Source organism: Acipenser ruthenus, chromosome 7 (genome assembly GCF_902713425.1).
Source record: "Acipenser ruthenus chromosome 7, fAciRut3.2 maternal haplotype, whole genome shotgun sequence".
NCBI classification, from domain to species: domain Eukaryota; kingdom Metazoa; phylum Chordata; class Actinopteri; order Acipenseriformes; family Acipenseridae; genus Acipenser; species Acipenser ruthenus.
In genome coordinates this window covers 52255748-52279340 of record NC_081195.1, presented here as the reverse complement: position 1 = coordinate 52279340, position 23593 = coordinate 52255748, and the positions used below count along the sequence as shown (strand labels likewise).

The 23593-nt window shown below is 37.8% G+C and overlaps 1 protein-coding gene across 1 annotated transcript; it reads right to left on the bottom strand.

Annotated features, from left to right (window-relative positions):
* Positions 1-2144: 2144 nt before the first annotated feature.
* LOC117972017 (tetraspanin-12-like) lies at positions 2145-19132 on the bottom strand. Its single transcript, XM_059027871.1, has 6 exons — positions 19053-19132; positions 18297-18432; positions 14546-14617; positions 13779-13886; positions 13372-13515; positions 2145-2156 (listed from the first exon to the last, which is right to left on the bottom strand). The coding sequence occupies exons 1-6, from the start codon at positions 19130-19132 to the stop codon at positions 2145-2147; spliced, it is 552 nt and encodes a 183-aa protein (XP_058883854.1).
* Positions 19133-23593: the final 4461 nt, after the last annotated feature.

Sequence of the window (23593 nt, the reverse complement as noted above, 5' to 3'; positions counted from 1 at the left end):
GACAAGGTGTGGAAAGGATAGCGTCACAGCCCAGGCTGGTGGAGATCAGGAAGCTTACCAAAATGACTGACAGTTCAGTAACAGTTAAGGGATCTGTTATGTACATTCAATAAACATGTTATTAATTATGCTAATAACAGTAATACATTAGTATTATAAATAATAACACTGGAAATTCACATTTGAACATTCATAGAGTATTCTGTTTACACAACAGGTATAATGGGAAAGAAAGTATGTTTAAACCCATTTTTAACAGCTGAATTTGGAGAACTGCTTTTTAGTATCAAGTTCTGCATCTGCTTAGCAATGCAGCGTAATTTGGTCCAGTCATCCAGTCATTCTGTCATTTGATTTGAATGCACTCAGCAGCATTGAATCTGAAAAAGTGAATCAATGCTAGATCTCTCAACACTAAAATATATTATCACATGATTTGTACATTAACTTATGAGTAGTGGTGGAATTGGGTCGGAATGAGCTTGAAGGTAGGAGTGAAAACGGTTATGGATGTAACGCGGGTTCCCTGAAAGAGAAGATGACCATCCCAAACACATATACAGGAACTGTGCACTGACAGAGCCTGTAGCTCACTAACCCGCTTAGCAGAGGTGATGGCTAACAAAAAGGCTGTCTTCATCGAGAGATATTTCAGCTCTATGAAATATATAGGCTCAAACGGGGCCTCAGTGAGAGCCTCCAATACCACTTCTAAACTCCACTCTGGGAGGGCGTCCTTTCTAGAAGGACGCAGCCGCCGACCGCCCATTAGAAAACAGGTCGCCAAAATATGAGCACCCGGGGAATCTGAGTCATTGGGGACTTGGCATGCAGATATAGCTGCTAGGTACACTTTTAGGATCTACGGACTCCTCTGCCTGCCCAGACTGCACCCCAACCCAAGTTGGATGCATCTGTCATCACCACCTGACAGCTATGAATCACTCCCATCATTACGCCCTCGCGCAGATGAGAGGCCTGCCTCCACCAGCACAGGGCCTCCCAGCATAGGCGTGACACTGTCAGCCGACAGTGTCTGTCGTGTTTGGGGTGCAGCCAGAAGGCATTGAGCCACGCTTGGATTGGGTGCATGTGTTTTAACCCCAGTTGGATGGCTTATGAAGCTGCAGCCATCAGACCCAGTAATTTCTGACATAACACCAGTTGTACCGTGGATCCCTGTTGAAACAGGGTATTGGCATCCGCAGAACAAATTCTAGGGGATGGCAAGGTGTTTAAAACTAGTCGGGTTAAAATGGTTTTGTATTGCATAATAATTATTACACTTCTCTAAGCCTCATTTACAATTCCCATTCAGGCGTAAGTCAGCATAGGTCCGGATGGCAGCAGAGCTCCTTATCATTTTCAGGTTGCATTTACACTTGTGTATCTTTATTTAATTCAAGAGCACAGACTGTGCTGCACAGTAAGGGGAATTTAAGAATACATGTTATCTACTGTCTCCACATCTACATAATTATTTTAACCACACAAGAACGTGTAGGAATAAAAGCTGAAAAAATAGTTATCATGCATAGGTTTGTGTGGCACCAGAGCCGGAACACTGACACACCTAACTAGAGGTACAGTATTACAATCTTGTAAATGGCCGGCAGCAAGCTATTTAATTATACTCAGTTTAAATTTAAGCATAACTTACTGAGTTGGGTAAAAGTATAAAAAGTATTTTATTGTAGAAGACATGGAGTTTCTCTGCTTATTTATAATGAATAACTGTGGAGTAGTGGTTAGGGCTCTGGACTCCTGACCCGGCGGGTCATGGGTTCAATCCCAGGTGGGGGACACTGCTGCTGTACCCTTGAGCAAGGTACTTTACCTAGATTGCTCCAGTAAAAAAAAAAAAAAAAAAAAACTGTATAAATGGGTAATTGTATGTAAAAATAATGTGTAAAAAAAAAAATAATGTAATTGTATGTAAAAATAATGTGATATCTTGTAACAATTGTAAGTCGCCCTGGATAAGGGCGTCTGCTAAGAAATACATAATAATAGCAGTATATAATAATATTATTATTTATTTATTTAGCAGATACCTTTATCCAAGGCAACTTAAGCTGAGGTTAAGCTGTGAACTATGCAACAACAATCACGGTTGCAGGGTCACTTAAATTAGGACCTCGGTTTCACACCTCATCCTAAAGACAGAGCACAGGGAGGTTAAGTGACTTGCTCAAGGTCACACAGTGAGTCAGTGGCTCATTGTAGATTTTAAGCCAGGAACCTCTTGGTTCCAAAACTTTTTTTCATCCGCTGGACCACAGAGCCTCCATAGAATATAACAGGACAAAAAAAAAAAACAATGTTGTAAAAACATTTTCAACTTAATCACACATAAAACAAAGCAAGAAAAAGATATTCACAGTTGGGCATTCACATTGTAAGAAATTTGATTTAATACACTGCTTCAGCAAATACATTTAAAATGAGATGATTTAAATGCAACGCACAAAAACTAACTTTGGTAAAGGTACAGAAAGTACAACATGAATACAAGTGTATTTACATTTGCATATGTTGCCCTTTGTGAAAACATAATGCTTAAGTTGCTTGCAAACCATAGAAGCAGAATAAACACAAGTACAAAATAGCCCCTCTTATTAATGCATGATGTCATGATAGTTTTTGTAAATGCACTTTACAATAAACACCACCAGTAATTTATAAACTGTATAAACTGTAATTTATAAATTGTGTTCCTGTAACTCACTGAAGAGGCCCATGTATTATTTTTTTTTATATAATACATGAATACCCTTGTGATGCTGATATTAACGAAGATGTTCAGCAGTACATTTGTTTTTTTAAAACATTGTGTTTCACTGCTGTACAGATGTTCTATGTCGTTATCCGTTAGTGCTTCAGCTTTATTTGGATGATTGCCTTTACCTTGTTTTAATTTCCTGTTCCTCTCCAGTTTCTCTGAGATACGAATGCACCAGCTTTACATCATTTTTTATTTTTTTTTAACGTATTGTCATTTTATTGATCATTAATGAACATTTCTGTACTGTGGGTGTTGTCGAGTGATTGAAAACTATACATTTTGTGTTTGAAATGAAAGTGATGGTCTTGAGGATTCGTTCAAGTATATTTTCCTCTAGAGGAATTATCACTCACTTTTTGACGTCACTCCTGTGGTATTATGCCTTTTTTTCGAATGGCTCAGGATGCAAATATAGCCTTCATCCATGTATTACATATATATATATATATATATATATATATATATATATATATATACAGACGTGCTCAAATTTGTTGGTACCCTTACAGCTCATTGAAATAATGCTTCATTCCTCCTGAAAAGTGATGAAATTAAAAGCTATTTTATCATGTATACTTGCATGCCTTTGGTATGTCATAGAATAAAGCAAAGAAGCTGTGAAAATTAATTATTGCTTATTCTACAAAGATATTCTAAAATGGCCTGGACACATTTGTTGGTACCCCTTAGAAAAGATAATAAATAATTGGATTCTAGTGTTATTTCAAACTAATTAGTTTCTTTAATTAGTATCACACATGTCTCCAATCTTGTAATCAGTCATTCAGCCTATTTAAATGGAGAAAAGTAGTCACTGTGCTGTTTGGTATCATTGTGTGCACCACACTGAACATGGACCAGAGAAAGCAAAGGAGAGAGTTGTCTGAGGAGATCAGAAAGAAAATAATAGACAGGCATGGTAAAGGTAAAGGCTACAAGACCATCTCCAAGCAGCTTGATGTTCCTGTGACAACAGTTGCAAATATTATTAAGAAGTTTATGGTCCATAGAACTGTAGCCAACCTCCCTGGGCGCGGCCGCAAGAGGAAAATCGACCCCAGATTGAACAGAAGGATAGTGCGAATGGTAGAAAAAGAACCAAGGATAACTGCCAAAGAGATACAAGCTGAACTCCAAGGTGAAGGTACGTCAGTTTCTGATCGCACCATCCGTCGCTTTTTGAGCGAAAGTGGGCTCCATGGAAGAAGACCCAGGAGGACTCCACTTTTGACAGAAAAACATAAAAAAGCCAGACTGGAATTTGCTAAAATGCATATTGACAAGCCACAATCCTTCTGGGAGAATGTCCTTTGGACAGATGAGTCAAAACTGGAGCTTTTTGGCAAGTCACATCAGCTCTATGTTCACAGACGAAAAAATGAAGCTTTCAAAGAAAAGAACACCATACCTACAGTGAAACATGGAAGAGGCTCGGTTATGTTTTGGGGCTGCTTTGCTGCGCCTGGCACAGGGTGCCTTGAATCTGTGCAGGGCACAATGAAATCTCAAGACTATCAAGGCATTCTGGAGCGAAACGTACTGCCCAGTGTCAGAAAGCTCTGTCTCAGTCGCAGGTCATGGGTCCTCCAACAGGATAATGACCCAAAACACACAGCTAAAAGCACCCAAGAATGGATAAGAACAAAACATTGGACTATTCTGAAGTGGCCTTCTATGAGTCCTGATCTGAATCCTATCGAACATCTATGGAAAGTGCTGAAACTTGCAGTCTGGAGAAGGCACCCATCAAACCTGAGACAGCTGGAGCAGTTTGCTCAGGAAGAGTGGGCCAAACTACCTGTTAACAGGTGCAGAAGTCTCATTGAGAGCTACAGAAAACGTCTGATTGCAGTGATTGCCTCCAAAGGTTGTGCAATAAAATATTAGGTTAGCGGTCCCATCATTTTTGTCCATGCCATTTTCATTTGTTTTATTATTTACAATATTATGTTGAATAAAAAATCAAAAGCAAAGTCTGATTTCTATTAAATATGGAATAAACATTGGTGGATGCCAATTACTTTTGTCAGTTTCAAGTTATTTCAGAGAAAATTGTGCATTCTTCGTTTTTTGTGGAGGGGTACCAAGAAATTTGAGCACGTCTGTACATATATATATATATATATATATATATATATATATATATATATATATATATATATGGTAGAATTAGAAAACACTACTTCCAATGCAATTAAAATCTCCTTCACTACTTTTCTGATAAGTTCTTAAAAAGGAACTGGATATCTTTTACTAGCGACGGAGTATCCACAATGACAGGCCGTGTCTCTGGAATTGCAACACAACTAAGAGGAGTAGAATTGTACCCAGATCTTGTGGTGTGGCACTGCTGTAATCATAGAGTGGAGCTTGCTGTGGGGACACTATAGAAGGCTGTGTGGTCCAGTGGTTAAATAAAAGGGCTTGTAACCAGCAGGTGCCCGGTTCAAATCCCGGCTCAGCCACTAACTCATTGTGTGACCCTGAGCAAGTCACTTAACCTCCTTGTGCTCCGTCTTTCGGGTAAGACGTAATTGTAAGTGACTCTGCAGCTGATGCATAGTTCACACACCCGAGTCTCTGTAAGTCGCCTTGGATAAAGGCGTCTGCTTGGATAAAGACTCCTGCTAAATAAACAAATAATATAGAAGAGATATTTGGAATAAATCATTTTCAAAGCTTAATGGACAAGCTATATGCTCTTTATCACACTTCACCAAAAAAACAACGCTTCTGTATCCTGCCTTGCATGCTCACTTCAATGCAGCTGCAACAGACCAAAGCACAGACAGCAAAGAAAATAACAAATACGAGGTCTTCTTGAGCGACTGACTGTAACGGCATTTGTAAAAAACTTAGGATTGATGAGAGATTTCTTAAGTGAAACTCTGAAACTCCAGGATGATTCCATCACGCTCCCTGAGGCTCATAGTGTGTCGCAAGATCAAAGTTTTTGAAGCACTGGGTAGTGGAAGAGAAGCAGAATTCACAGGATACGCTACTGAAGCAGTAAAGAAATTGGAATTTCAGGGTGTTGCTCTTCACAAAGGAAGAAACGTTGATGTGGAAATCAACAGCAAAAAATGTTTTCTAAAATTGGCAATCTTACTGAAGAGCAGACTAATGACATCATCACCATCTCATGTTTCATCAACGTCACTTGGAAATGTTTCTGATGAGGAGCTGCTTGCAGCTTGCAAGACTTAATCCCCCCAATACTGGCCAGATGACCTTGACATACTGTACGGTGAAAGTGAGGTGATCTCACTTGCAGGAGATTTCATCTGCCAGAAAAATTGATTGTTGGAGGATTCAGAGAGTACAAGGACAATGGAGGAAAGAAGGTCCCAGCAGACATGGTAGGGCTCATCAAAACACTAGAGACTGTAGCAGTTTCCACAGCTGAGTGTGAGAGAGGCTTCAGCTCAATGAATAACATTTTCACACCAATTAGGAACCATCTTAGCATCCCATGAGTGAGTCATCTTCTCTTCCTGAATCGTAATGCTCCACCATTAACTCAGTTTCAGCCATTCAGTTCCGTCAGAGCTTGGTTGTTACAGGGAAAAAGGAATGCAGAACACAAGCTTGCAAGGAGAGGGAGCATAACGAAGAACTTGACACCAAGGGTATACGGTCTCTCCTTTAATGCAACAGACAATTTGAACTGACTGGCAAGTGTACAGTTCTCTACCACACACTGCCTGGCACTTTGTTACATTTGTTTTAATTATTAATTTGTATGTTTGAAATGTTTGAAAGAACAACTTGGGATGCAATTCACACCTTCAAACGAGACTGCAATCCGAAAATTGTATTTTAGACTACCTTGTTTAACAAGTGAAAGATGTTAAGTATTTTGATCAGCTGTATTTGTATAAAGAAAACTATGATCTTGTTCTATAATTTGTCTATATTAAACTAGAAATTTAAAACAAAATTATTATTTTAAAATGTTCTTAAATTGGGGTGTCTCGACCCCTAGCATTTTCACTTCACTCAGCAGTGAAAATGAGATTGATTTTTTGTGATTTTTTTTTCCAATTCCACCACTGCTTATAAGGGATAAGGGATCCTTAAATCAATATTGTTATGAACATTGTATGGCATGCACTTCAATAATGTGACATGATTCAGTGCATAAAACTAGTAAGTATCTCACACTTAAATGAAAACATTTGTGGGATATTATTAAGTTCATTAAACATGTATTTCTCATGTTTGTATCCTTTTAAAATATATACAGTATTTGTTTTCTCCAGTGGGAGTTAATTATAAAGACTGCTGCACACAGCCCGACTTAAGCCATCCCAACTCATCTCATCTGATTCTGCGATCAGTTGTGCTCCGTTTTGGTTTGACATCACAATTGAGTTTTTCGCGACTGGGTGCCGCACACTGCGAAGACTGAATTAGACGGACCACAACTAGATCCTGGTGATTACTATGTATGCAAATGTAATTAATACTGCCCTGTACACATTTTTGTATTAACTTAGCTCAACATAGCGACCCTCATATTATGCATGGCATCGTATGCTGATTAGACAGCAGAGACAGCGCCGCGAGGCAACCAAAAGAAGCGCTTAGCCTATTAATTAATTGACCATTTACACCGTACAAACGTTTCAGGCAGTGTTTGACTCTTTGTATAGCTTGTCTACTACACTTTTTGGATTTTTGATGAGGATCTTGGGGCTTGTGATTTGTGACCTACTGGAGATCGACACACCGGTTACTTCTGTTTTAGCGCAGTAAGAAAATATAGGCTGCCAGTAGATTGATAATAAAACGGTAAATTGATAATTTACCTTTGATTAGTAAACGCCTCAAAAAACACTATTCAAATGTGCACATATCTGGTATTTTTGAATTCAGGATACTCAGAGCAATTCAAGACTAATGTATTTTTACCTGTGGAACTAAAGCTGTCAATATTCCGCCATCTTACAGTTACATGACAAGCTACGTCACTTAAACCTGCTTCACCATTGGTTGACACCTTTATGACTAATCGGTCTCAGACAGTCTTGGTCGGCAAACACCGCACACAGACAGACTGATCACATCTGAACGAAACTGAGTCTGAAAAAGATTCAACATGTTCAATCTTCAAATCTGAAGACATCCCGACTGAAATCTGCATAATCTTGGTTTTAAGTGCACGCACACTGATACGATTCATCCAAACTCTGTACGGCCAGTTGAGATGAGATGAGTCGGGACGGCTTGAGTCGGGCTGTGTGCGGCGGGCTTAAGCTGTGCTTTAGAAAAGCTTTTTGTCACAGTGAACACATACATGTATGTATGATTTATTAGAATTACGATGTGACTCAGATCACGTTTATCATTAATTTCCAAATTCACTCTACTCTCCAACTGGAATATTAATCAATTTTAATATAATATGGTACAGCTAGTCCTAATTCATGCCAGGATCCATGTTAAAAATGATAATGCATTTAGTGCCACTTCAATACTTTTAAAAAATACATCAACTCAGTTTAATTATTTTCAAGATTTTATTCCAGACTTTTCCTTCTTCTGCATAAGGCAGTTAATCCCATGTCAAATGGATGTGGTTTATACATAATGCATACATTAAGTAAAACATGTTCAACCAATCAGTTAAAATAGTTAATGATGTATGACTATGTAGCATAATATTAATATCTATGGCTTTACATATATAGATGTTTCTACTTTTCTGGTCCATAATCCAGCATCATATACATATTAAGGCTTTGTTTCTCGTTCTTTGAATTAAAACCAAAATGCGTACCTTCAAAATAGCTCTATATTAATCTGCCCCTTTCTGAAATGTGTATGTGTCTTTTCCCCTTGAAAACTAATACAATTGATAGTAAAGAACCTACTAGCATCTTAAATTCTGACAAGATCAAAGAATTCCATCTTGACTTCAAACGCAGAAGCTTTCGGGCAGTGACATTCCCAAAGGCCTACACTCCTAATGTTCGGATCAGACAGAGATTTAGAATGAATGGTTAGTTTTTCCCCTTCCCCCAGCAGCCTCCTAACTGTGGCTTACTAACATTACTGCAAGCATTACTAATATCTGAAAAATACCAGGTCAGGTTTGAAAAAGCAGGATACAGAATGAAGAACTAATGCAAAAAATATAACCCTATAAATTCCATTTTACAAGCAGAATCAACTTTGTATGGATATACAGTAAACAGATACTCACTCCAGACTTGTTGGATATTATACATAATCTACAGGGATACACTTTATATAGTTAACCTGAATTCAATTCTTAAAAAAATATTATTTTTATAATCTGTTACCAAGTAATGTAATCATTTTATTTTTATTAAATCGAGATGCAGTTGTCTCCTATGAAAATCAATTTCACACTTGTGTATTGCAGTTTGTCACATGGTGTAATTCTCTGCAAGTCTTCCATGTTGCATATGACCTTCAGATGTCATTGAAGGTTTTCATTTGAAATTGGATACAGTGTGTTTAATATGCAATGCAATCTGTCAGGTACACTGGGAAGCTGCCCAGCTTCCATCTAATTTTCCACTAAGTAGTATTTATAAAAAGCATATTAAGCACCTAGTAAAGATTGCAGACTAACCAACTAAACACTAGGCATTCAAAGAGCAGTAATGAAGCGAGACTAAATATCATTCAACTTCTGTCAAATTCAAGTGGGGCTGTCTGTATTTTCCCTAACACTGTTATAAGACTTTAAAATGTACCAAGACTCAACAGTTGAAACTGGCAAATGAACTGAAATACACAGACACCAATGGAAGAATCCCTAAATATGCAGTATTTTAAAAAATGGAACCATGTAAATATATTGCTAATACTTTCTATAGTTGAATCGGGTCAATTACTGTTGCAAATGGATTGCCCTTTCCATAAAAGTAACCCTCATTTAAACACGCACCAATATACAAAACAAAAAAAATAAGATCATATTGAAGAAAATGTCAGTACCTGTGAAAAGGTTAACAAAAAGGTTTTACACTTCCGTTAAATAAAAGCATTTTCATTGCAATCTATAAACATTCGGCCCTACACAAAAAGTTAAAGTTATTTAATGTTTTTTTTTTTCAGTCTGTTTTTATGAAGAAAAGAAAATCTGACTGCTGTTAAAAGCCAACAGTCTATCTTTCTTTAAATAACCCATGAGTTATGCTTATCAACTCTTTGCAGTACTGTACAGTACAATGTGTCTATTCCACTAGTCAGAAGACAAGATGCTATTTATGTGTATCCCAATAAATTTTTCTGTGCATGTTAATTGGGATAATACAGCTGGATTTGATTTCAGCAGCATGACTGTAGCCTGACTATCCCATGCAATATTCTTCTTTTCATGGTGTGACGGGGTGCACCCCGCCCCTGTGTGTGTTTTGTATTCATTTGTATTATTATTGTTTTACTGTATGGTTTGGTGTGTTAAAAAACACAATGTTTTGTTATTATTGTTTACAGCATGGATGGGGTTAAAATGCCCCATCCAGATAAAATCATGAGATTGCGTGGTCAACAGCGAGTGATTATTGACAAACTGGCTGTTGACCACGCATATGAGAAACCCTGTGCCGAATGTGGTAAAGGGATAAACTAGGTAATTAATAGCCAGTTAATCCCTCGGCCACAATATAAAAACCTGCAGCTTTGGCTGAACTTGGTTAGTGTGTTCAGAGGCGGGACGAGACGTGAGTCGTGAGATAAAAAGAAAAGCTCAAATCCAAATAAGAATTGCTACCTGTGCTGGCTTTACACCAGCACGATACTTGTTTGTTCCATGTCTGTTTTGTCTGTTTTGTTTTGGCCACCATGCCGTTTTGCTTGTTAAGTGTTTTGTTTTTGTTTAAATATTTTATTTATTATTAAAACTTGCGCACCAACGCTTCCATACCCCAGTACTGTGTTTGTCTCTTCCCGGGTCTGACATCACCTGCAAGCCATCTTGCCACACATGGGAATCAGGTTAAGACTCAATTAAAGTTACTTATTCCTCTGTCTACATAAAAAAACAAGACTTTCACAAAAATAAAACTGTTCCATCTCAAACTCTGTGTTGACATTGTTAGCTGTAGTCCTATGTCCAAAGGTCCTGGTTAAGCTGGATTTCAGCAGATCCCCTGAATGACATGGCAGGTGCTGGGAGGTATCATTATTCAAGGTCATCAACTGATCAGGCCTCGGAGCTCTTCTGTCATAGTAGAGGGCCCAGAGCAAAGTAACTGTGAGAATCATGGCGAGGATCTGAGAAACTCCTATAGAAACACCCAGGAACCTCAAGACTTGGAGCTGTTTTGTGCCTCTTATGAAACTATACATTTTTGGACCACAACCCTACAAAATAAATCAAATAAATCATTTTTATTATACAAATTTAAACATGCATAAAATTAAACAAGATTTGCCCCCAGTCTGAAAAAATATGCCTGTATTTTACCACCCCACTTAAAAACATTAAATGTACCAGAGGGTTAAACCCATATAAAATGTGTCCTAAAATACTGCGGTTGGAATTTTCAACATTTGGTACGTGAATGCAAGAATATGTATGATGTGACCTAACTAGGGAACTGTTTTGAACAGAAATAGAAATGTAAAAGGGCAATTCATTATTTCCTGGCAGACAGCTCTTCACTGTAGAGTGTGACATGCCTATGAATCCTCTTTTGGCATCTACAGCTCTTAAAAAAAAATTATTTGACTCTCTGCAGGCATCTTCTTAATTGCTTATTCTTGCTGGATAACAAAATGTAATTTCTGCTTATATTTGTGGTTATAGAAGCATTATAAATTATAGTCCCAATCAGCAAGATAAGCCTTGGACAAAATGCCACTGATTTTAGCCAGCACTGGCTAGAATAGCAGAATTTGGCCTCTCAATTTTACAGTTTTGCAGCACATTGTAACATCATTAATTTTGTGATAAGAGCACTGGTATTCTTTAGGAAACTACTTATTTATCTGAACTACTGTAATATAACAAATCACATGCTTCGAAACAAATCTGGCAAAAAAAAAATGTTCCCCCTGTTTTAAGTACACAAGCCAACATATTCCTAAACACAGCTTGGATAAAGCACTTTGGTGGAGCAGTGTGGGGAAGCTCAAACGTCAATTTCTTGGGAATGTTGTTATCCACAAAGCACTACATTCAACACACATGTATATGTATGCTTTTCCTCTTGTCAAAAAGACAACTCTAGCTCCAGTGAATCTCACATCCATGCTAATGGTTTCCTCTGAGGCTAAGGTCAGGGACTTCTTGAGAGGATGTGATTCAGATAATACAGTCTGTATGGCTTCATAGAATGGAATTTATACAAACAAACAAAAAAAAAACATTTGGAATATATACTGATACAGTATATATTTACAGAAATGATCCAGAAATAAATTATAAAAAAGCGGTCACAGTGAATTAACAGGAATATCTCTAAACACCTTTAATAGAAACACAGACTCCACTGAAATCATTAGCACAGCTGTATAGCAGTTCATTGTGTAAACTACTGTATATGCAGCATTTCAATACATTGATTTGATACAACACTCGTATGTACTTCTTAAGAATTTAGGTCAGCATAGAGGAAAAAATAGAAAAGCAAAAGTGCCCCAAGCTACAGCTTCCTGAATCTCATGATATGAGAGACTACATAATGCATATGCGAAACACAAACTGTAAGACATTACCCCATAAGTAAGAACTGTTTTCAGATAGGTTGGGAACTCCCCTCTAAAACCACTGAAGGCAAATAAAAGAGTTTCCTAAGTTTTTTTCTAGTCGTTGATAGATGAAATGGTAGCCGTATCAGACCTGAGATGATAGACAAAGAGACAGAGATGTGATACCCTTTCACACTGGCACTTCTATTTCTGTTTATTCTGTTTAGCCATATTTTTGTTGTTTGAGACACACCATGAGCCATATTGCAGCAGGGATGAAGAAACGTCTGTTCTAATCAACATTTGGGTTGACGGTTCAATCCAGGGAAGCCTGGATGGAAGCGTCAGTAACAAGCTGCTTCCGGGGCATTGATACACGTATTGTTTACTTCCTTCTGTCACCCAGGTCAACCCTGCTTTATCAAAAGCAACGTGAAATCGTGTACCCGACCCACATGACACTGCGTCCTTCCCGGGTAGGTTCTGACCCGGGTAGATCACGCCAGTGTGAAAGGGGCTTGACTAAACAAAACTAAATCATTTTTGTTTACTTAGCCCAATAAAAGGTATCACATCTCCTTCTCTTTGTCTAAGTTTTTTTTTTCCTAATGGTAATCAGTGCTGAGTTGGTGTAAATAACTTATAGCACACTGTGTTAAATGAAATCTAAATACAGTACTGTAAAAATGCCAATATCTATTTTTCTATATTCTTGCAAGTATATCAAACACTTGTTTCTGTGCTTCATAAAATACTGTATGCTGTGCTAGTGAGGAAAATGGTGGTAATTTCTCGATGTTTCACTCAATACTTCATTATGATAAAAACACAGCCTGACTTTTTAACAAGTACAGACAGATTTCTAAATACAACAGCTTGGGTATGATTCCCAATGGATAACCAAGAAGTCCTACCTCTTGGTAGAGGTCACTCAGGTCTTCATAGTGCGCCTGCCTGGCACATCCGGGGAACTCTCGAACACAGCACGAGTCAGGGGGCCACTCCATCTCTGTTACTTCCAGCCAGTCAGTGAAGTACATCACACCACAGCACTTGAACTAAAAAGACTTGATATGAGCTTCTATTGTATATTCTAAAATTCACAGCCTTTATTTTAACAATGTCAAAGCCAGACTTGAGTATAGACACCTTCCCACAGTACCTATTCTATCTTCTCTTACAATGCTGAGCTGCCTACCAAGTATCTGTGTAGTGATATATGTCTACCACCATCAGGGTAGGTAGATGTTTATACCCAAGTCTTGCATAGTTCTTCGTTCCACCAAGCATTCAAATTCTAAGAAAAATACAAAACACTGACCTCTTTCTGAAAGAAGTTCCAGGCATGGGTTAGCCACTGGAACCTTGACAAACCATAATTGGGCATTCTAGATTTCAAACTGATCATATCAGACCTTTGAACAGGGACCTGGAATAGAAAATAAAATAAGTATATTACATTTTCAACTTTGACAGGATATGTCAAATTCAGAGATCCGCAGGTCATTTTGAAAAAAAAAAAAAAGTACTGTACAATGTACAAAATTAGAATATAAAAATCCAGTTAACTTTCTCTATAAAAATTATAATTATACAACCTGTTAAATTAGAACAACAAAATATTCAGTCACATAATAGACGGCAAATAAAGAAAGGAGGAAATGCTTTGAAAATATGATACCTTCTGTTTTATACCAGTACAATTGTGTGTGTTTTTTAATGGTATTAGTTCTAAGAACAGAATTTACATTCTTCTGCTAGTAATCTCATAGTTTTGTTGAATGCATAACCCTGTAGCCATACACCTGTCAATGGAATGGATCAAAGCTTCGGGAGAAGCTGAAACTCTTTTGTTATCAACAATATAGTCACTGTTGTAAAGATGGTCATTGAAGTCACACAATTAACAATATCAGCACTCAAAACAGAAACAAACAGCTAATTTACACAGATTTCACAGGACTTTTGTTCTGCTAATTTTAAGGTAAAATCAGTTTAATGGCCTAATGCAGATTTAACTGTATTTTTCTTATTGGCCAAATATATGTACTGATCTTGGGGGGTGTAATCTAATTAATTTTAACTTACCATTTTTTCTTCGTAGGTCCACACACCACTGGCCAGCTCCACACAAAATATCACCAATAAACTTCCAAAGTACTGCCAAAGGAAGGTCATTAGATTAGAAGAATTCTGTGCTAAATCCCTCTTGGTAACCCTGAAAACACTGTATTTGTAGCAGATTTCAAATTTTTTCATGTCTAGAAGATTTTGAGATTGGTACGCAATCTGCAATTCCGAGTTTTAAACAGTTAGGGGTTTTGTTATTTTAACTTTAAATAACTTTAGTATTTTCCGTCTCAGCAATGCAAAATATTAAAAACTATCTGACTGGTCAGCTATTTGGTTGTTTTGCTTACAAACTAGTTTTTAAATTAAACCATGTCTTATAACACGTGCAAGAAATGTGCATTGTTTTTACTGTTCCCAATGTAAAACCGCTGTAAACAGCACCCTTTTTACATGATAAACTAAACTGAAGCCACAGCTGTCTACCTATTAAGATAAATGTTTAGTCAAGTTTTCCATTAGGTTAGCTTTTAACTGTACCAAAATAATAATAATAATATCTTTATATAGCACCTTTCATAGTGGACCACCATCACAAAGTGCTTTACAGAAGTAGGCTATGAACTGTGCATTATATGCACAGTCATTTCCAATAGGACATTGATTTAACATCTGATCCGCAGGATGGAGCACAAGGAGGTTAAGTGTCTTGCTCAGGGTCACACAGTGAGTTAATCAGTGGCACAGGTGGGATTTGAATTGGTGACCTTCTGGTTATAAGCCCTGGACTTTAACCACTGGAGCACACTGCATCCTTAAATGGCAAAGACTTAGAGTGTTCATCTGAAAACTCAAAATATTTGTGCAAGACAAACAGAGCAGCTGTTACTCTGTTGATACCACAATCCATTTAGAGCACTGAGATTTAAACAAAGGAAAGATGCTGTCCCAAATAATAGCAGAACTAACCTTTACAAATATTGTGCTAGGGTGCAGAAGCTACTGTCTTTTAGCCTCTTGACCTCCTTGTTGCCTAGTTAGCACGTAAACAGACAGCAACAAATTCAACTGAAACGCTTGAAAGAAGTGGACGTCCATTTATGGGCACAGCAGGTAGGATAATCGTCCGACGAGTTAAACAAATTCAAGATTAATAGACAAGGACTTAAACAAAGAGTTAGAAGCATCAGGCATAATAGTGCATGGAAGAACTGCACAAAAGGCACCTGGACACAGAAGAGTTGTGTGCATGTAGACCTCGCTGAAAACCACTTTTAAAGAAAATTCATAAAACAAACCGTCTACAATTTGCCAAGAAATATGAACAGGAATCTGAAGCATTCTTCAACAAGCCTCTGGTCCAATGAGACTAAAACAGAACTTTTCCCCAAAAATGGACCACAGCTTGTTAAGAGAAAAAAGGGAAAGCATTCAGAAGAACCTTGTATCGGAGATGGTTCAATATGGGGGTGTTTTAGCAGTTCAGGGACTGGAGACATTAATGTGATTGATGATAGAATGAATGCAGCCATGTATCAAAACATTCTGCAAAGTACAATGATACCATCTGCTCATAGGCTGATTGGCAGACAGTTTATCTTCCAGCACGACAACGACCCAAAGCATACAGCTAAATCAACTCTGCAATTCTTGAAGAAAACAAAGATAAAGTTCTGCAATGGCCTTTGCAATCACCAGATCTTAATCCAATATAAATGCTTTGGACATCTGAAAAAAGATGTAGCCAAGCATTTTGTATTCAATCTGTCTGAGCTAAAGAAAATATGCAAGATAGAGTGGACACAGATTTCACCAGCAAGATGTAACATACTGGATAAGAATTATCATAAACGCCTGAAAGCCATAATAAAAGCAAGAGGAGGGCACATGAATTACTAAAGCAGGGGTGCCAATACTTTTGACATAAATAAATACTTTAAATAAAATCAGTTTTTAGTTTTTTTGATAGAGATTATTTGTTAAATTACTAGCTAGAGATTGTGTATTTTGCTTTATGTTTTATTACAAAAGTGGTTAAAGTTTATTAAATGTTTGTCTTTATCTGTTACCTTGAGTTATGGTATAATAAGCGCAGGGTGCCAATAATTTTGTCTGCAACTGTATCTCCACATCAAAATCACTGTTGCGCTACACATAACAGAGCGTCTCACAAAATCCTTCTTGAAGTACATTTTTGCTCAAGGGAAAAGTTTTTTGTAGTTTTAAAATGATATATTTATGAGTGTACTAGTCTCAACAACAATAATGTCAGGTGTATCCTCTCACAACCCAATTCCCTGAGGCAAAGCTGCAGATACAACGCTACATATTTTAGTGTAAATATGTATGCTTTTGGTCCCTTGCAGGTCGTGTTTTTCTGGTAAAATCCATAAACCCCAGGTTTGGCCCCCACCTGAGAAAAGCTTGGGAACCACCAGGGTTTTGGAGGGAATAATACTTTGCAAACCTATATACAACTCCCTATAAAAAACAAAAATATCCATTGTTTTCCAGCAAAAAAAACTATGGAGTTGTTATTCTTTATTTTTAAGACATATTTCATATAAATAACGATTACTCCAGTCACTATAAAGTCTGCTGTGTGTGTATTTGTTAACTAGTTTTATCTTTCACGCGATTACTGTAAATGATTGAACAGGCTAACTCCACACCTTACCACTGATTAATACTCGTCACCCTCAGAAGTTTGACAAATGTGTTGACTCAGGTTTGTAATTCAAAGTAGTGCCGCCATAATTCATTTACACTGCAATTATTCACATAGCATGGCAGGTTTGGAATAATTTCTTTTACAGCTTCACTTATCAGCACCGTACTTGATTACTTCTTTACAGCTGCAGACAGTGAAATACACAGACATTCACTTATTTGTGTGATGTAATGCAATTTCATTGTTTGACCATAATATTAATAATATATTTAAAATGAATCACGCACTGGAGGACTGGATGGAAATAGTTTATTTATTTATTGTATTTTTTATTGCAAGCATTATTGAACATTTACATTTAATACTCAATAAACACTAGGGTTAGACAAAAATGTTAAACACCTGCCATCGCTGCAGGATGCTTTAAAATCTCTGGGGGGGTATATTATCATTATCATGATTAGCTTCTCTAATTGCTTCACAGAAGTTGGGGATGGAAATCTGCAATAAAATCAGTTTTCCAAAATGACTCACAGTCATCACTTTTGAGACGGCTCCTTGTGAAACATTGGTACTTTGTGCAACCTGGGATACTGAAGCTCCTGCCAGCTGAGATACTATCAGCCCCTCTATCAAAGTGTGCCTGAGCTACTGACTTGCCCATAGTAACAGGCAGGCAGCTTTTCATTATTTCAGAATACAAGCAAGGAATGCATTTTTAATAACAAATGAATCAATCACGAGGTACAGTCCAGACATGCTACATCAAACTGTTTTGTCTTGAGGTGTTACTATGGCTTGTATTTTAATACAATTACAGTATATTCCCATAAAAAACATATTATTTATGATAGGGATTTTTTTTTTTTTACTGGCCCTACTGATATATATTTTTCTGGGCCTCTGGTATTCTCTTAATTCAATCAAGTTATCCATTATTAACTGCAAATCTCATAAATATCAAAACAGGTGCTGGTGTGATTAAACATTCCCTACAACCTGGAGAAAAATAAAAATAGGCACAAGGCTATTACTGCTCTGTACACCAGATCATGAAATCCCACAGCAACTCAGTTGCTTTGAAATACACACACATACCCAAGAAAGTAGCAGTGGATTGCCTTTCACTGTTCCACAATAACCAAGCATCCCCACTATGATTAGAAAACAGCACACAGCAATCATTACTGGATGGACCACTGGGGAATAGGTCCGAATCACTGCTTCCTCCAGCCTGTGAAGAAACAACAACTCAGTTTGGAAACTTTTAGGTTTATTTTTTCTACCCAGAAGATTTCTCCTTGCTCACAGCAGTAGTTATTAACAGTTTTGGAAAAAGTAAATCCTGATGATAAAAAGTTGGAGTACTAAAATGTAGCTGTGTCCCTCCAAGATTTTACCCACAAATTCTAAATGCTCACAAAGGTCAAGTTATGAACATGAACTGTAATACTAACATTTCCAGTGCAACTCAACATTTGGAATAACGATTGTAGTTTACCAGCCCTGAATAATACTGAGTATGTGGAAAGGAGTGTCAATTAAAATATCTGTAAATGTTCCACTATAGTATACAATATTATTTGTATTATTTAAATAAAGCACTAAAAAGGCTTGCTGGGAACATCACATATCAAACAAAATGTTTGCCAACAGAACAGAAACTCACAGAATCACACATTTGAGGAGGTTTTGTCTTAAAGTAGCATAAGCATATTTACAGTTTGTACATTTTCAGTTGCACAGACCTTAAAATACACTGTACATTATAAGTGTCATGCCATTGTCATATAGCTGTTTAAAAAAAGCTGGACATCCGTAAATGCTGAGTTTTTAAACATTCGATTACTCTACCTGGTGTCGGCGGTTAAAATAAACACATTGTTCAGGTAATCCCTCATCCAGGCAGACACACCCAAAACACAGACCGACATCAACTGGCAGGGAATGCAGAAAAATATTACATTAATAATCAAAATCTGAAAAGGAAATACATTATCTTTAATTACCTATTGATGTGGTCGGATTTATGTAAAGTTTATTTTTTGTGATTTATTAATAGTATCAGCAAGAATATATATATATATATATATATATATATATATATATATATATATATATATATATATATATATATATATATATATATATATATATATATATATATATATATATTGTACACTAGGGCAGCAGTGTGGAGTAGTGCTTAGGGCTCTGGACTCTTGACCGGAGGGTTGTGGGTTCAATCCCCAGTGGAGGACACTGCTGTTGTACCGTTGAGCAAGGTACTTTACCTAGATTGCTCCAGTAAAAAAAAAACAACTGTATAAATGGGTAATTGTATGTAAAAATAATGTGATATCTGTATAATGTGAAATAATGTATAATGTGATATCTTGTAACAATTGTAAGTCGCCCTGGATAAGGGCGTCTGCTAAGAAATAAATAATAATAATAATAATAATAGCTTTCAAGATAACAAAAGTCTATTTTTTAGGTGAGAACTGGACATTGAAGGGAAATAAAATTCCTCTCACACTGAAAATAATAAAAAAAAAAAATTCAGTTTATTGCCTAACACTGGCGTATCAAAGATTTAATTCTGGGCGGGGTGGTGTGGGCACGGTGCTGATGGTGAATCGCCTGGATTACATTACCAGGGGTCGGGTCGGGTCGGGTCGGGGCGGGGCAGGGGGTGGGGGGTGCTGGTGGTGGATCGAGATTTTTTATTGTCCCTCATAGTTGAATAATTCATTTCAGGGCGGTGTTCAAAGCCATAACCCCCCCCTTGGGTACCCACTGCTACACACCTGAACAATGTGAACTTTCAATCTGTGCGTTTACATGAGCATAAGAATTCCGATATTTTTCATAAACTAAGTTTTCAGAAAACTAATTCAGATATCAAAAGTCATGCAAACACAGTTTTCGGAAAATGTATCAGAATATTCCTGAAGTCAGTTTTTTGATAACTGCACCTAGAAATTTCCGATAAAATTCCGAAAACTAACAACATGTAGGCTATATCATGTAAACATACTTTTCAGATAACTTATTCCGATAGCGTACTGCACAAGTGCAAACTTTGATTTTCATTCCTGCACGTGGTTTTATAAAACAGAGAAAATAATAATAACACTGTGTAAATTATTTTATTTTTTTTTTGGTTCCTGGGTAGTAAGTGTTATTTCCTAATTGCTTATGCCTCAAAAGTATAGAAAATTGCTATTATTCCCCACAAACTTTGCTTTTGTGACCAGGACAGTGATATTTTGAAATTTACCTATTTTCTAGAACATTCCAGATAGATTCGGTGCTGAGTAAACTTGGAGTAACTTCTAGAACTTTCTAGAACTTTCCAGTAATATAAATAGTAGTATAAATACAGGGGCCTTAAGCCCACCAGTTCAGTTTAGTTCCAGCTGTGGATACATATCTGCATTTTTCTGAGATGGCATCAAGAGGCTGCAAGCATCCGGCAGACGCATTTTGCTATGTCTGCGGCCAATTTATCAAGACAAGAGCGAAAAAGTACTCCGTGGAAGCATCTGCTAAGATGTGTGAGGCCTACAAGGCATATTTCGGCATGCCTGTCGGGGATCAAGACAAACCCTGGGCACCTCATTTCACCTGCGAGCACTGCAAAAAAACTCTGGAAGGTAAGATGGACAATTGTTGCTCGGAATTTTATGTTATAAAATTTGCTAAAATTTTTAAAATTGTAAAAGTTTTTAATTTTAAAATGTTTTACAATTTTCAATGTTATTGAAAAAATATATCATATATGAAAAATGTAGCGAGAATCTCTTACACATTAGTCATGGGTGAAATAAATGTATTTTTGTAGGATGGTACAGAGGGGAAAAGAGAGCCATGAAGTTTGCTATCTCAAGAATTTGGCGGGAACCCACTGACCACTCAAGCAGCTGCTACTTCTGCATGGTGGACCCTTCCAAACGTCAGACTGGCAAGAATGCACCTGCTACCACGTACCCGGACCTTCCTTCATCCATCGCCCCGGTGCCACACTGCCATGAGCTCCCCGTACCCACTCCTCCGGAGAGAGAGCAGCCGTCTTTAAAAGAGAGCAGCAAGTCAGAGAGCGAGGAAGACGTTGTAGATCCAGAAGACAATTTCAGAGGTGGAGCTGAGGAGAGAAACCCATACTACCCCAACCAAAAAGACCTCAACGACTTGATTAGAGATCTTGGTCTCACCAAGTCCAATGCCAAGCTTTTGACGTCTAGGCTCAAGCAGTGGAACTTGTTGGATGAAAGTGTGCAAGTCGCAGATCAGAGGAAGCGTCACCAACCTTTTTCCAGCTTCTTCACCCGTCAAGATGGGCTCTACTTCTGCCACAATGTGACCAGTCTGTTCGAGGCAATCGGAATCGCCTGTAACCGAAATGAGTGGCGCCTCTTCATTGACAGCTCATCCAGGAGCCTCAAAGCCGTGCTGCTCCATAATGGTAACAAGTACCCATCTCTTCCCCTGGCTCACTCGGTGCACCTCAAAGATGATTACAACAGCATCAAAACGTTGCTGGACACCTTGAAGTATGACGAGTATGGCTGGGAGGTCATAGGAGACTTCAAAATGGTGGCATTCCTGATGGGTCTCCAAGGCGGTTTTACCAAGTTTCCCTGTTATCTTTGCCTTTGGGACAGCAGGGACACCAAGGCGCACTACCACAGGCGGGACTGGCCACAGCGGACCGAGTTCTCTGTGGGGAGGAACAACGTCAAGTGGGAGCCACTGGTGGACCCCTGGAAGGTGCTGATGCCATCACTGCACATCAAATTGCGTCTTATGAAACAATTTGTCAGAGCTCTAGATAAGGAGTCGGCAGCCTTCAAGTACCTTCAAGACTTCTTCCCTAAGCTGTCTGAGGCAAAGGTCAAAGCCGGTGTCTTCGTCGGACCACAGATAAAGAAGTTCCTGGAGTGCAATGAATTCCCCAAGAAGCTCACTTGTAAGGAGAAAGCGGCTTGGAACAGCTTTGTCGCAGTGGTTCGGGGCTTCCTGGGCAATCACAAGGCCGAAAACTATGTGGAGCTGGTTGAGACTCTGGTGAAGAACTATGGCACAATGGGCTGTAGGATGTCCCTCAAAGTCCATATCCTTGATGCTCATCTTGATAAATTCAAGGAGAACATGGGAGCGTACTCGGAGGAGCAAGGCGAACGCTTCCACCAGGATATACTGGACTTTGAACGCCGCTACCAAGGACAGTATAACGAGAACATGATGGGAGACTACATTTGAGGGCTGATTCGTGAAAGTGATTTACAGTATAATCGTAAATCTCGAAAAACTACTCACTTCTAAATCTTTTGTAGTCATTTTTGTATTACTTTAGTATAAATACATGTTAATTTGGATTCATATATTATTTTTTTCTGACTTTATGTGAACGAAAAGACACAAATTCACCCGTTTTCTCATTGGAAATAGGTAAATTTCAAAATATCACTGTCCTGGTCACAAAAGCAAAGTTTGTGGGGAATAATAGCCATTTTCTATACTTTTGAGGTATAAGCAATTAGGAAATAACACTTACTACCCAGGAACAAAAATTGTGTTACATAGTATAATCTGTAGTCAGTCTGCATGCATGAAACTGGTAATATAGAACAGGATGAGCTGTTGGAAAGGCTGATTGCACATTGTTGGGAATCTGAATAGAGGTATGGGATAGTAATCTTTGAATTTATGACCTGACACTTCGATAAAGCACCTGAGTTATTGGATTGGTCTCCGTTCTATCGCAGAAATGTCTGGTCTGTTCAAATCGTACTTAGGCTACTACAGTACTTAATCCTGCGTTTTCCGAAAACTTCAATCCATGTATACAGTTGAATTCTAATTCGATTTTCTATCGTTAATCATGTAAACACAGAAAACTGACGTTTTAAGAAAATCAGTTTTCTGATTCTGTTTTCCGAAAACATTCGTTTTCAGAAAACGCTGTCATGTAACCGTGTTGTAGCCTATACTAAATCTATACAGATTTTTATGCTGAACAAGTTCTCTATAAATCTATAAATGTACCCTCCAGATACACGGGAAAAGAAAAAAAAAGTACATTAAAAAAGGAATTCCGAATATTTAATCCACAGAAATAGTAACCTGTAAACCCTTTCCAGAGTAGGCACGCGTACCCGCTCAAACTAAAGCGTGTTTGCAAGTTTGTAATGTGAGACACGTTTACATGACAAAGTGTTTTCCGAAAACGAATGTTTTCGGAAAACTGAATCAGAAAACTGATTCTCTTAAAACGTCACTTTTCTGTGTTTACATGATTAACGCTAGAAAGTTTAATGAGAATTCAACGGTATACATGGATTGAAGTTTTAGGAAAAAGCACGATATTTTCGCATGCAAAGTACTGCAGT

Coding starts and splice junctions, on each gene's coding strand:
- LOC117972017 (XM_059027871.1), bottom strand. CDS start 19,132: ATGTCGGTCTGTGTTTTGGGTGTGTCTGCCTGGATGAGGGATTACCTG. Junction 14,618..18,296: donor ATCCACTGCTACTTTCTTGG/GTATGTGTGTGT, acceptor TTCCTTTGGCAG/TACTTTGGAAGTTTATTGGT. Junction 13,887..14,545: donor GGACCTACGAAGAAAAAATG/GTAAGTTAAAAT, acceptor TTTCTATTCCAG/GTCCCTGTTCAAAGGTCTGA.